Here is a 14,026-nt window from a genome sequence, read left to right as displayed (position 1 = left end):
GATGAGGAGACTTGAATTTGTAGTTTGCTGTTGGCTGGGTTTCAGCTTGGGATCAATCAGCTGAACATGATATAGAATCTCATTAGGATTTAGATGAGAAAGGGTTTCCCCTTTGTGTTTTTTTTTACTTTACCTAAATATGTTTCTGTTGAGAGATGTGTAGAATGTATTCACTCAATTAAAAAGAGAAGAAAGACATGAATCCTTTGAAAAAGTATCTAATGATATTTGAGTGAAATATTAAGCTCTTGACTAGTGATGGGTCCATCAGCTCATTAGATCTGCTAGCCTGCCTAAAAGCTGCACGGCCACTACTCTTTTAAAGGAACTGATCGTTCACAAAGACCTCTAAACAGGTGCTTGCGCAGGTTTAGATTCTGAATGGATTGCAATTTAAAGTCACCCTTCTCCTTATTTCTCTCTCCCCCCCCCCATCTTCCTTCTCTCTCCACTCTCCACTCTCCTCCCCTCGCCTTCATCAACCTAATCCTCCTCTTTCCTTTCTCCCCCTCCAAGATGACCGCTGCGCTGTGTGTGTGTGTTTTGTTGGTGGTCCTCTGCACCAGCTGTTTGGGCCGCCCCCATTCTTCCCATCTCCAGGACGAGAGACGCCCTGCCCTCCTCCCTTCCCCAGAAGGTACTGCATATGATCCCTTAAGATTACACCTGCTTGTCTACAGTGCTTCTAGGGAAATTTACCTGGTGTCATTTATTTATCGTTCATTGATTTGCTACAAAAACATATAGTGCCTCTTTCACCGATGTATTCCGTTCATTGTGTATTGTTATGGACTGTTTAACGTTTATTAGCTCGACTTGAGGCCGAAACCCCCATCCTGTCCGAGTCCCACCTCCGACACACACGCTCCGCTCCTCAGCCCTTCCCACTCTCAGACGAGGGTGAAGACACAAGAGCTAACCTCAGCGAATTACTGGCAAGACTCATCTCATCTAGGAAAGGTGTGTGTGTGTGTTTGTGTGTGTGTGGGGTGTGTCAATTGTGCATAATAAGAACATCCAGAATATGACAATAACATTTCAGTGCTTCCCTCTCTGGTTTCCGGGATAATTGGGTGTGGAGTTGATAAAAAGGACCAGTGGTTTTAGAAAGCTCCAGTGGTTGGACAGAGCACATTACCGTCTCACTCTGTCTGCACGCATACACACTTGATGCACCTTGTCTACCTTGAAACAGGGGGCAGATCTGGGGAGACCCATTGTGTGACTTGAGAAGTGAACTGGCTCACAGGGACTGTGTGTGTGTGTGTGTGTGTGTGTGTGTGTGTGTGTGTGTGTGTGTGTGTGTGTGTGTGTGCTGTTCAGAAGCCTGTCCCAGTGTGGGAGGTGTCACTGACAAACATGTTACAGACAGTCTTTTCTCCACACCAGGGGATAGAAACAGTGTGTGTGTCTGTGTTGCGTGGGAGATCGTGGGAGAGGTGAAAAGCTTCTCTATGGTTACGCCATTGACATTCACGTATTTGATCAATCTTGGTCATGTATACAAGACAGGCAAGAGCACTTCACATACAAGACTTACATAAACAAGATTACAGAGACAAAAGCCCGGGAGCGGGAGGTGTCTTCCATTAGCATAGAAACTAAATCATGAAATAGCATCCCATCCTTACCCAATCCTCCTTCCAACTCATTTCTGTCATGTTACAGTAACTCGACAAAAAGTTAATTGCACGTTGTCACTTCCAAGGCTGGAATATTCCTCTAATTGTGTGTGCGTGTGTGTGTACATGTGTGCCTGTGTGTAGCTGTGTGCCCATGTGGGAATGTGTGTGCACACCTTCATGTGTGTGTAGATGTGTGCATGTGCAATGCTTGTGTGTGCCTGTGTGCCTGTGTGTGTGTGTGTGTGTGTGTGTGTGTGTGTGTGTGTGTGTGTGTCTGTCTGTCTGTCTGTGTGTCTGTCTGTCTGTCTGCCTGGCTGCCTGGCTGCCACCAACAGAGCTTCACACCAGCAGATAGAAGCAAACTGGTGTTATAGCACATAATCACAGTGATTGAGTGGGAGCACTGAGGTCTAATCAGGCAGAAAAAGCCATCCACCCTGCAGTAACAGGAGTGGCACATTAGGCAACTGGGAGATGCAGGAAAGGTCTGGAAGGTCTGGTCACAGCTACATTTTTAGCAGACTACATGTATAGTGCCTGTCTCATGCACTTCTTCACTTTACTTTGTTTTCATAATGCTTTGACTTAGCTAGCTGTGACTAAAACGCTGCCTAACATCCAAACACTCTGTCTCGCTTTCTCTCTCTGTCTGTCCCCCTATCTGCCTCTCTGGTTGTCTGTCTCTTTCTTTCCCTGTCTCTCTTTGTCTCTCTCTGTCTTTCTATAACTCTATCTCTCTGTCTCTCTACCTCCAAGGTTCTGTGCGTAGGAACTCCACGGTGAATAGCAAACCCAGTGGCCTCAGCTCCAGCCACCGGATAAAGGACCGGGACTACTTGGGGTGGATGGATTTTGGACGCCGCAGTGCAGAGGAGTACGAATACTCCTCCTAAAAAATAGAGCTTGTGTATGAGGACATGAGGAAACAACGCAAGCAAGCCGTTCCTCACCGTCCAATAAGAAGTCCAACCATATTTATTATGTCTTTGATGTACATTTGTTTGTAAAACTATATGATGCAATATATACATATGACAAATTTTGCAGAAAATCTATAGTTTAATTCCCTCTTTATCTTCCCTTCATGGTTTGCGGGTTAAACAATTTAGATGTTTTGGTAATTGAGCATATATTATTACTTTATTTTTAAGTAATAATATTATCACCACAAGTAAGTTTCTTGGCTCAAAACAGTTTGGAAAGGCAATGTGTACTGTCCAGATATACGTAGCATAAACTCTGTTAAAATGGCGGATTTGTTTTAAAACACAGGTCGGAGTGTTTGGTAGTTTCTACACTGATATAAAACCATGTCACAATCATGGTTGTCTGAGCACTTCAATTCAACTGCCACGTCCTGAGATGGGGCAAACATTAATTTCCTACCCATCTGTAACTTCTCATCCTATCAAGAAATTATCAATGACATTGTTATCAGTCAATAAATTATCATTATCCAATCAACCAATCACGTTGTCTCATTCCTTCCTGGCTCATCTACCCACCAATAGACAGCATGTCAGCAATGTCAACATGAGGAAGTGAGTCTAAGACGCAACTGAATGATGAAGGAACATCTGTAGAAGGAGGTCCAAATTGTCAGATAGGAATAAGTAAATTTCTTAACCTAGGATTGGTGCCAAACGCAATATATTTGGATATACAAATGAGGAAGACTGAGACTGAAGCACTGACAAGATGGAGCACAGTTTGACATTTTGACATTTTACTCATAGGACAGATAGAATACATAAAACGGTAAAATGTTGAATTTCTTACATGGAAGTGTCAGTTTAGAAGAGCAAAAAATCGAGCAATCTATTTGGGGTAAAGAGATGAAGAGCGAGATGGATAGAGAGATGAAGAGATTGAGAGAGAGATCGATCTATGAGCTTGTGAATTATTCAGAGTGATGGAGTCTTCGGGGGCCATGCTTTAAGTATATGTGCTGTGTGTTAGTGTGTGCTTTTCCCATGTGTGTGTGCAGGTCTGCGCGTGCATCTTGGTGTGTGCACCTGTGTGTGTGTACAGGTCTGCGCGTGCATCTTGGTGTGTGCACCTGTGTGTGTGTACAGGTCTGCGCGTGCATCTTGGTGTGTGCACCTGTGTGTGTGTACAGGTCTGCGCGGGCATCTTGGTGTGTGCACCTGTGTGTGTGTACAGGTCTGCGCGGGCATCTTGGTGTGTGCACCTGTGTGTGTATCGTTTACTTGGGTTCTTGTGTATGAAGTGTGAGCATCACCTATAAATCGTCCTCAAAGAACCTATCCTCTCCAGAGACCTATAACCTTTTGACCTCTCACAAGACCACTCCATCTTCTTAAAAAATAGTGTGGCATCGCCGGATCAATTCCCAGAGGATATTCGTCTCGAACCTTTAAGATCCATCTTTAATTCTCAAGGGGCGTTCTCAACGGGCACAGACCAAAATGCCTCTGGAAGCAACTAGATAGAATTGGAGAAATACAACCAATCAGAGCAATGAAACGTCATCTTGGTTGTTTATGAAAATACCTCAATGGCGCTCCTCTGTACAGTGATCAAATCGAACCCGCCTCATGTTAGAGAAGCGGTTGTGATTGGTCCGGCATAATTCAGGCCGGGTGGAAATCTGTTTGAATGGGAGGGTGCCTGACCTATCTGCCAGAGGAAATAATACTTGAACCAGGTTTGTCTGGTTGATTGTGTATCTACAGCGAAATCTAGAAGGACAAAGAGGTTACTCAAGTTCAGAGATTAGGCAGACATCAGAAGATAATCATGTTTTAAAGAAGGAAGTCTAAAGGCTGTCGCAGAAGAAAACCACTTCTGTGAGTCTCTGTCTCATTGTGTGGCTGCTCAGCATCTTCTCTTGAGCTTCTGTTCAGGGTTGGGAACTCTGGGTGGGTCTGAAAAAGGAATCACTGACCAACATCAGTGCTCAAGGTAGAAATTAAGACTGCGACACACAAACACTCACATGAACACACACACTCACACAAACACTCACACACACACACGCATTGTGCACAGCTGGACAAAGGCCCATAACTACAGATGATGATTGCAGTAAGTGGATTTAGAATGAAATTAAACGAGACAGAAATGCTATTCAAAATTGAACAATTCTTCCACATGTGAGTGACAACCTTGGCATTTGAAATGTAGTTAGCATTTATTCCTATCTAATTGCTCAACAGTAGCATTTATTGAGGCCAGGGGCCTGATGGTTCTCATGAAACATAATTAGGCCCAAGCCTACACCAATTACCTCCTCCTCATCACTCTCAATACCTCTGTGGAGGAAGCAATGGACATGATCAAACCAGAGAGCGATATAGAGAGTGAGAGAGACAGAGAAAGAGAAATAATAAAGACATCAAACATTTCTTATCAGTTGGAAAACTAGTGGTTCAATGACGCCCTCTGCTGGATGTCTGCTGCATCTCCCTGGTGCTGAAGGACTACTGTGCCGCAAACAATGTTACATAATATAAATGAGGTATATATTCACATGGGGTGGACTATGGTTGTAGGAAGACAAATTGATCTTGTGACTTTCTGTTATGAGGCCCAGCCTCATCAAACCTGAGCCGCTTGATCACTCCGTCTCCAGAGATGTAGAAATGAAATGAGAATTAGAAGCACCGTGCAGGATTAGGTTTGACCTAATCCTGCATTTGACCTGGGAAACCTTCAAGGGGATCAGCCCCAAGAAATCCAGTGTACCTGTGCTTGTACTCCTAGGGAGGGTATGGCTCAGTGGTTAGAGCCCTTAACTGCCTATCAAGAGGTTGCAGGTTCAAATGTCCTCTTTACTGCATGCTGCAAAATGAATTTGTTATTCACTCATCACTCATTATTACACTATTGTACTTTTTACAAATGACAATAAACTTGAAACTTCGAATTTCCAGACTTGAGTTCAAGTCGTTTGTGCAGGTGTGCAGGATGCTTCAGTCAGATAGTTCTGTGAGTCACATGTTTTGCTAAACTATCCTGTAAATTCAAATATGGCTCAAATACCAGTACATGCTAAAATGCCAGGTAACTTGAAGAAGTATAGGAGTAGTTCATCGATAGAGAAAAGAGACACAAGGTTGAAAAGCAGATACATTGCTTGGTCTTTTAGGAGAAGGAGAGAGAGAGCAATTTAGCTTGCTATGACAGAAATTAGGTTTCAGGATTTTTATTGGGAAATGTGGCTAATTGCTCAGTGCAATACTTCCTGCTGTTGGTGAATTGCTGAATATTCACTACACAATCTATTTGTGAGACATATTGAGTTCGAATTGAATTTAAACATTCTGTACAGCATGAGGTTACATGAAACATGTACATACATGAAGAGCAATCAGTGCATGAAAAATTGATTTAGCAAATATAACTTAGGTTTTTAATAAATAATCACATCATAAATATCATGAATGCAAAAGGTGTTGACACAATATTCAACTCTGCATTTATACTGTAGTTTAACATATGAACATAAACATGAGCACAATGAATATACACATTGTTGAGGCACTATTGCATCAGTTAATCAATCTCAGAGTGGCTTCAGAAAAAGCTTGTGTGCCACTCTGCCCACTATCACCTCCCTTCAAAAGTTTAACTCCCTCCATCCCTTCGTTCATATTCTTCCCTCTCTACATCATCCCCTCTATCCCTCCCATCAACATACTGGTATTCAGTAATGATCTTTAAGACCTTCTGCGCCCTCTAAGGTCTAGAGCCTGTGTCGTTGTCGCTTCATAAAAATGTGTTTTTAAAGTGACGTTCCATTTAAAGGGGACAGATTGAGAGAGGGAGAGAAAGTGAGACGGAGAGTGAGTGAAAACAAGAGAGAGGGAGAAAAAGATAGAGGGCGAGAGAAAAAAGGAGTGGGGAAAAAAGAGAGAGGGAAGAGGAATGAGAGAAAGATGTAGTGGGAGAGAAAGAGAGAGAACAAGTCTAGAGCAATACAGGATCATTGATTATCTATATACTTCACACACAGTTTTTTGGTAAAAAAAAAAAAAAGTGTGTTTACCCTAAACATTGGTAATGCATGTACCCCAAAACATCTCACAGCTCATTATTACTTAGACAGAAAGGCATGTGTTCCTAGAAATTCTACGCAAGTCACCTAGTGAGATGGGGTGGATACTACATGTAGCCAGTAGAGTCTGGGTCTCCAGAAAGTTACAGTAGGGTAAGTAAAGGGAGTAACAGTTGGTAGCAGCAATATGGGTGTAACCGTTGGGCCATTACACCTAGGTGTACTTTATCAGTAATGGAAGAGAAGCCAGTAACCAGTACCAGATCATAAACAGCAGTTACTAACTGTTGTCTCTTGGCCCTTGCCCTACTTAAGGCTGCTCTGCTTTGGCATCCTAGAGGCTAACAGCAGCTCAGAGTCCTCCTGGGGCCCGGGGCCCTTCATGGCCATACTGGCCCCCACCATGGCCGGGTAGCTCCTGTTCCTCCTCATCCCCTCCCCGAAGGGGGAGCCAGGTCTCCTCAGCCCCCCCAGGGGCCCCATGATGGGACTCGGGATCCCAGCCCTGGCCCCCGGACTCCCACCCACCCCCAGCCGCTTCACCTTGTCAACCAGGTTGAGGTTGTGGACGGTCACGCTCACGTCCGTCTGACTCTCGCAGTCCCTCCCCCTCTGCCGGCTTCGCCTCCCCCCCGTCACCTCTTTCAGGATGGAACGGGCCGGCTTGGACGCCAGGAAGTTGTCATAGGAGGGGCTCTTGAAGTCAAAGCCCAGGGTGGTCTCCGCCGTGCTGCCGGGAGGCAGAGCGGAGCCCCTCTGGCTGGTGGGAGAGTTTGGTGGGGTCGAGGGGCGCACGGGGTTGGGCAGGGGGCCGCGGGGGAAGTTGGGGGCGACGGAGGTGCTGAACAGGCTGCCTTGGCCATGGTCCCATGGTTGTGTCTGATGGTACATGGCTGCAGAGATGCCCCTCTCCTGTAGGAGGCGCACTAACCCCAGAGAGGTGCTGGTTGTGCGTGTAGCATCCCTGGAGAAGAAAGCATTCCACTGAATGACTTTGTGCTAGATTATGAGTTCATATATCCGTGTGTGTGTGTGTGTATGTGTGTGTCTGTGTCTGTATGTTAATGCGAAACAGAGAGGGGGTTCGCATGGTTTCTATGTGTTCGCAGTGGCTGTATGTGTGTGACGTGTGTGTGTACCTGAGGTTAGTGGACGATTCAGAGGGTCTGAGACTGAGCCGGCGAGGGGTGCAGGGCGTGACAGCAGGGGTGGTCAGCAGAGCACTGGTCATCACACAGGATGATGTGGTCAGGCCAGAGTTCAGACTGGGGACGAAGAGAGAGGGGGTGACTGAGACAGCAGCCTCACTACGTGGTAACACGTGTGTGTGTGTTCCACATGTGTGTGTGTGTGTTCCTTACCTGGGAGTGACGCGTGTCAGCTCATCAGTAGGATGAAGGATCCTGCAGGTGGTGAAGGTGTAGGTAGAGCTAGTGTGGGCCATGCACTTCCCAGGATAGTACACCACTGAAACCACACACACGATATTTAGGATATTATACAGTATACAACCTATTCTCAAGCAAGTTCCTTGGGTATGAATGTGTGTACGTTGACTTACCAAGGGGGTCTGTGTTGCTGAGGTGGGGTGAGGGTGAGGATGGGGAGGAGGGTCCTTGGCTGGCAGGTGGGGCAGGGTTGGGGGTGATGGAGGGCAGAGCGGGGGAGGAGGTGGCAGAGGACGTGGGCAGACTCTGGAAGTACTGCTCTCCTGGTTCATCATCCTCAAAGCCCCCCCATGGGTACACCTGCGGACACACGCACACAGAGTCAATGCTAACTTACATACTCATAGACACAGGTACAGTACATGTACGGTAAAACAAACACACACACACACCTGTTCCAGCTCCAGAGGCCTGTAGCCCTTAGGCAGCACCCCTGGCCGGGCGTCCAGGATCACGCCCAGGTGAGGCTGGGCCAACTGCTGCCAGTGGTGGAGGGTGGCAGAGCCTGGACACACACAAACACGCACAGGGACACACATTTCCACACATGCATGCAAAGCCACCCGTACTCATGCATACACACACACACAGACATACAAATACACACACACACACACAAAGAGATATGAGACCCTAAAATGTATGGGTATACAGATTCTATAATAAAAATAGACATGTTTTCGAGTCCTCGACAGTTAACTGGGACCAGCCAGATTCAGAGAGACAGACGGGACACAGATGGCAGCAGACTTACTGATGATGAGTTGTGGAGAAAGTACACAGAGCTAAAGACAGATTGGATGCAAAATGATGAAAGATAGAAATGAATGACAGAAGAGATGGCTTTCATTAATGAAAAAATTAACATTTAATTGAGAGAAGAGTGAAAGAGAAATAACAGAAAAAGTTACAAATAGAAAAGAAAAATGTATAGATTAAAACAAATAAATCAGATAGACATACAATTCACACATGTATCTGTTATAGCCACTGACTAACTGAAATGTTATGCTGCACTGTAGCTGCACTGTAGTATTATTGTAGCTTTGTAGTACACTGTAGCATTATATTGGTCACAGCGCCTGTTAGCTGGGACCTTGTGATGTGTGTAGTAGATACAGACTGTTCTAGTCTGACCACCAACATACTGTAGAACTTGCATTTACATTTAGTCATTTAGCAGACGCTCTTATCCAGAGCGACTTACAGTAAGTGCAGGGACATTCCCCCCAAGGCAAGTAGGGTGAAGTGCCTTACCCAAGGACACAACGTCATTTTCACTGCTGGGAATCGAACCGGCAACCTTCTGATTAATAGCCCAATTCCCTAACCGCTCAGCCATCTGACTCCCTGAACTATAGAAGTTGCTTTGTATAAAAGCATCTGCTACATGAACATAATGTTTTATATGTAAAAAAGATTGGTGTGGATACATATCTAACCCATTAAGGACAAATATATCAAATTACGATTACAAAATCACCTTATTAATTCGACATAAACTAACTAACTAAAAATGACATAAAGTTCCCTCTAAACCCTAATAACGAACAGTTCATAATCTCACCAGCAGATGGAGTTGGTGTGTGTCTTTGTGTGCGTGTGTGGGCATATGTGTGGGTGTGTATGTGTGTTCAGGGTATCTGTAGCCAGCCCCTAGGCTGGGTGTCTCTGTAGTGGGAGTGCTGGAAGCCAAACCCTCCGGACTTGCCATGATGCATGAGTGACCAGAAAGAGTTAAAGAGCATCAGAGAAAAAGGGCGCTCTCCTCTCTCTCTCTCTCCGTCTGTCTTCTTCCTTCCGACTCTTTCATTTGCCCACCTCCTCCCTCGCTCCCTCTCTCTCCTCAACCCACATGTTTTCCTCAAACCCCAACTTAACTCCCCTGTTCCTCCTAGCTCCTCTCTCTCCTCCTCTCTCTCCGCCTCTTCCATGGCCTCCCTCTCCCACAACTTCCTCTCCTGGAAGGTTGATCTTCTCCTCCCGGCCTGGTCCCTCTGTCTGGTCCCTCTCTCTAACCCTCCTTCCATTTTTCCCTCCATCCATCCTTCCTTGCCTCTCTTCATCCCCCCTTCCCTCTTCCCCTCTCTCCGTGTGTCCTTGCCTCTCTCCATCCTTCCATCTCTCCCTCCCTCACCTTCCAGGGGTTTGACGATCTGCAGCTTGTCGGGGAGGTAGGGGCGGGAGGCCCAGAGGTGGAGACCACCCAGGGACATGATGCTGTCTGAGGGGGTCATGGCCCCCCCATGCCCCCCCTCCGGCACGCCTCCCCCTCTCCTCCGCACCCGGTCCTCCTCGAAGAAGCGCCTCTCGCTCAGGTTGTTCTGGCGACGCAGCGACAGCCTGCGCAGGGCCAGCCTGAGGTCCTCCACGCTGGCCTTCTTGTCACGGCCGTCCACACTGTTTGCCAGACCAGGATGTATGCTTAGTTCACAGCTGACCAACCCGGTTCCTGGAGAGCTGCCACCCTGTAGGTTTTCACTTCAACCCTAATACAGCACGCCTGATTCTAAGAATGATCTGGTTTTAATAATGATCTAGTTAACAAGCTAAATCATGTTTCTTGTTCTTACGAATGGGGTTGGAATGAAAACCTTCAGGAGGGTAGATCTCCAGGAGAACGGTTGGCCTGGTTTGGTTGGTATACTCTTATAGATATGATACAGTCTCTATGAGGTAATCAAATATGGTGGAATTAAAGGTGCAGGGCAATATTCTAACCTGTTCTGGGTGGATGACGTTTCCATCAGCATGCTCTGGGTGCGGTTGTCGAGTGCAACGCCGTTGCCGCTGATGTCACCGCCATAAAGGCTGGGCGTGGCCGCGCCGCTGGAATGGGGGGAGGTGCGAGACGACAGCGACTGATTGGACCCTGGGATGTTGGCGTTGGACGGGATTGGTGAACGCTGTCTGACTGTCTGGTTGATGTTCTTCACCGTCTCAAACACACGCTTTCGGTGGACCCTGAACACACACACACACACACACTTGGGGGGTTACAGGACTGTTTCAGGGTAGGTCCAGGTGTGAGTGTGTTTAGGGGGAACTGAAGAGTGAGTACTTCTGCTCCTCGCAGTCCGGATCCTCCATACTCAGTTCCTTCCTCATGGTCCCCTCAATCTCAGCAGCTAGAGAGTCCTGCAGCAATCACACACACACACACATTATAACACACTGTAATACATGTTAACTCTCAATAATACAGGAATATACTGTGTACACACACACACACAATAACACGTGTCAGCGCACACACACCATAGGGTAGAGGCCCAAGGGGTGGAAGCGACGGGGGGTCCCTGCAGGGTAGTTCCTGTTCCTCAGGTTCTTCAGCTCCTCCTGAGCCTCATGAAGCATCTCGATGCACTCTGAGTACTTCTCCTCCAGCTCCTGAAGCTGTAGGGAGGGAGGGAGGAGGGGGGGGGGGGCAAGAGGGGTGGAGACAGAAAGAGAGATGCAGAGGAAGAAAAAGAGGGGAAAGAAAACGGGAGGGAGAAACGTGGAGGGGGAGAGAGAAGGAGAGAGATGGGCCTGAGTCCCAGCTAGTCCCGGTGGGATTAGCTTCCAGAGAACACTGTCAGTCAGTGAGGGTACGTGAGTACTGGTGGAGACCAGTGGGTGAGCTGGTGAGGTGTGGGGTCCCACCTCTGCTGTGAGCTGTCTCTGGGCATCCTTAGCTGCCCCCAGATGCTGAGCAAGCTCCTCATTCTCCACTGCAACCTTGAGACGCACGCACACGCACAGAAATAAAGGGAGTATGTCAGTGGGAGCATATGTTGGGAGGAGCAATTTTACAAATGTACAGGAAAATGTGATCTGTGTTGAGTGCGTGCTTCTGGCCATGCGAATGTTTGTATGAGTTTGTGTGTGTGTGTGTGTGTGTGTGCTCACAGATTTGGCCTTCTTCTGCAGGTCCACAATCTGGGAGAGCAGGTGCGTGACCTCCTCCTGCTGTCTGGCCGCGTCCTCGGTCTTACGAGCCAGCTCCTCCGCTATGACAGAGATCTGGAGACTGGACAACCCTGAGGAGAGGGAGAGAGAGTGGATTAGAAAGAGAGAGAGAGAGAGAGAGAGAGGAGAGAGAGAGAGAGAGAGAGAGAGAGAGAGAGAGAGAAGAGAGAGAGAGAGAGAGAGAGAGAGAGAGAGAGAGAGAGAGAGAGAGATGAGAGAGAGAGAGAGAGAGAGGGGTATAAAGACAGGAGTAAGAAGTCATAACAAATTATAAGAGAGACAGAAAGATACAGAAAGAAAGACAAAAAGAGAGAGGGGGACAAATAGAGAGGGGGGGAGGATTGAGAGCGAGAGCGAGAAAGGATGAGAGACAGGGAGAAAGTGAGGGGAACAGAGAGAGAGAAAGAGAGAGAGGAGAAAGAGAGAGAGGGGAATAGAGAGGGGGTTGAGGCAGAGTTCCCACACTCACTGAGTTCGTTGACACAGTCGTTGACCAGCTGCTGCTCCTTCTCCTCATAGGTCTCAGTCTCAGACTTCAGATGACACGCCTGCACACACACGCACACACACACACACACACAGACATACACACACACACACACACACGTATGAGCTCTATTGAGAACATAACCAATCTATGGGTTATAGTGTTTGTGTGTGTGTGGCCATTTGCTTTACTCGTGTAAAGTTTGAAGTACGTGTTTACCTCTGAACGTAGAGACAGGTTCTCATCCTCCAGCTCCTTCAGTTTCTTCTGCAGGGTGTTGGATCCACACCCGCCAGAGGCTCCTCCCAGCTTACTCCTCCTGCCCCGACACACAGACAGAAGGACATGACTGAAAGTACACACAACTTGGTCTGTTTGTGGTGTTTTATGCCTGTGTGTGTGTGTGTGTGTGTGTGTGTGTGTGTGTGTGTGTGAGTGAGTGAGTGTGTACTAACGTTGGGGAGCCTGTGGATTCGTCCTCACTCTCCTCTGCTGCGTTGTAGAACTGCAGCAGCTCATCCTTCAGGTTCAACTCATTGGTGCAGCTGGGACACCTGGGGAAGACCACAGGGTTATGTGTGTGTGTGTGTGTGTGTGTGTGTGTGTGTGTGTGTGGGGGTGTGGTGTGTGGGTGTGTGTGGGGGTGTGTGTGGGGGTGTGTGTGTGTGGGTGTGTGTGTGTGTGTGTGTGTGTGTGTGTTGTGTGTGTGTGTGTGTGTGTGGTGTGTGTGTGGGGGTGTGTGTGTGTGGGTGTGTGTGTGGGGGTGTGTGTGGGGGTGTGTGGTGTGTGGGTGTGGTGTGTGTGTGTGTGGGGGTGTGTGTGTGTGTGGGGGTGTGTGTGGGTGTGTGTGTGTGTGTGTGTGTGTGGGGGTGTGTGTGTGTGGGTGTGTGTTGTGGGGGTGTGTGTGGGGGTGTGTGTGTGTGGGTGTGTGTGTGGGGGTGTGTGTGGGGGTGTGTGTGTGTGGGGGGGGGGTGTGTGTGGGGGTGTGTGTGGGGGTGTGTGTGTGTGGGTGTGTGTGTGGGGGTGTGTGTGTGTGGGTGTGAGTGTGGGGGGTGTGTGTGGGGGTGTGTGTGTGGGGTGTGTGTGTGGGGGTGTGTGTGGGGGTGTGTGTGGGGGGTGTGTGTGGGGGTGTGTGTGTGTGGGGTGTGTGTGTGTGTGGGGGTGTGTGTGTGTGTGGGTGTGTGTGTGGGGGGTGTGTGTGTGTGGGTGTGTGTGTGGGTGTGTGTGTGTGTGGGGGTGTGTGTGTGTGGGGGTGTGTTGTGGGTGTGTGTGTGTGTGTGTGTGTGTGTGTGTGTGTGTGTGTGTTGTGTGTGTGTGTGTGGTGTGTGTGTGTGGGGGTGTGTGTGTGTGTGTGTGTGTGTGTGTGTGTGTGGGGGGGTGTGTGTGTGGGAGAGAGAAAGACACAGCATGTGTGTGTGTGTTCTTATGAACGTGTGTGAGAGACCCAGCATGTGTGTGTGTTCTTATGAACGTGTGTGAGAGACCCAGCATGTGA

General features: G+C 47.9%; 2 protein-coding genes across 2 annotated transcripts in view; one reads left to right on the top strand and one right to left on the bottom strand.

Moving 5' to 3' along the window:
• The first annotated feature begins 516 nt into the window (after nt 1-516).
• Nucleotides 517-2,802, top strand: cckb (cholecystokinin b). Its single transcript, XM_062487115.1, has 3 exons — nt 517-637; nt 811-960; nt 2,382-2,802. Exons 1-3 carry the CDS (start codon nt 517-519, stop codon nt 2,516-2,518), a joined length of 408 nt encoding a protein of 135 aa, XP_062343099.1. The 3' UTR covers nt 2,519-2,802.
• A 3,558-nt stretch (nt 2,803-6,360) lies between these two features.
• Nucleotides 6,361-14,026, bottom strand: part of trak1b (trafficking protein, kinesin binding 1b) — an 8,303-nt gene continuing 637 nt past the window's right edge. Inside the window, exons 2-15 of the mRNA XM_062446075.1 lie at nt 12,987-13,076; nt 12,751-12,850; nt 12,514-12,592; nt 11,985-12,115; nt 11,739-11,813; nt 11,352-11,489; nt 11,155-11,231; nt 10,815-11,057; nt 10,231-10,493; nt 8,480-8,598; nt 8,207-8,393; nt 8,007-8,112; nt 7,785-7,910; nt 6,361-7,609 (exon numbers count right to left, since the gene is read on the bottom strand). Of these exons, the coding sequence (XP_062302059.1) occupies nt 6,952-7,609; nt 7,785-7,910; nt 8,007-8,112; nt 8,207-8,393; nt 8,480-8,598; nt 10,231-10,493; nt 10,815-11,057; nt 11,155-11,231; nt 11,352-11,489; nt 11,739-11,813; nt 11,985-12,115; nt 12,514-12,592; nt 12,751-12,850; nt 12,987-13,076 (2,392 nt within the window). The 3' untranslated portion in view covers nt 6,361-6,951. The remainder of the gene's footprint in view (nt 7,610-7,784; nt 7,911-8,006; nt 8,113-8,206; nt 8,394-8,479; nt 8,599-10,230; nt 10,494-10,814; nt 11,058-11,154; nt 11,232-11,351; nt 11,490-11,738; nt 11,814-11,984; nt 12,116-12,513; nt 12,593-12,750; nt 12,851-12,986; nt 13,077-14,026) is intronic.

The sequence above is a fragment of the Osmerus eperlanus genome, chromosome 20 (genome assembly GCF_963692335.1).
Source record: "Osmerus eperlanus chromosome 20, fOsmEpe2.1, whole genome shotgun sequence".
NCBI lineage: Eukaryota > Metazoa > Chordata > Actinopteri > Osmeriformes > Osmeridae > Osmerus > Osmerus eperlanus.
This window is presented reverse-complemented; position numbering and strand designations above follow the sequence as displayed.

Bases quoted from the DNA above. Each gene is read 5' to 3' on its own strand.
- cckb (XM_062487115.1), top strand. From the start codon at position 517: ATGACCGCTGCGCTGTGTGTGTGTGTTTTGTTGGTGGTCCTCTGCACC. The intron at 638-810 runs GTACTGCATATG...AACGTTTATTAG, and splicing joins CCTCCTCCCTTCCCCAGAAG to CTCGACTTGAGGCCGAAACC. The intron at 961-2,381 runs GTGTGTGTGTGT...TCTACCTCCAAG, and splicing joins ACTCATCTCATCTAGGAAAG to GTTCTGTGCGTAGGAACTCC.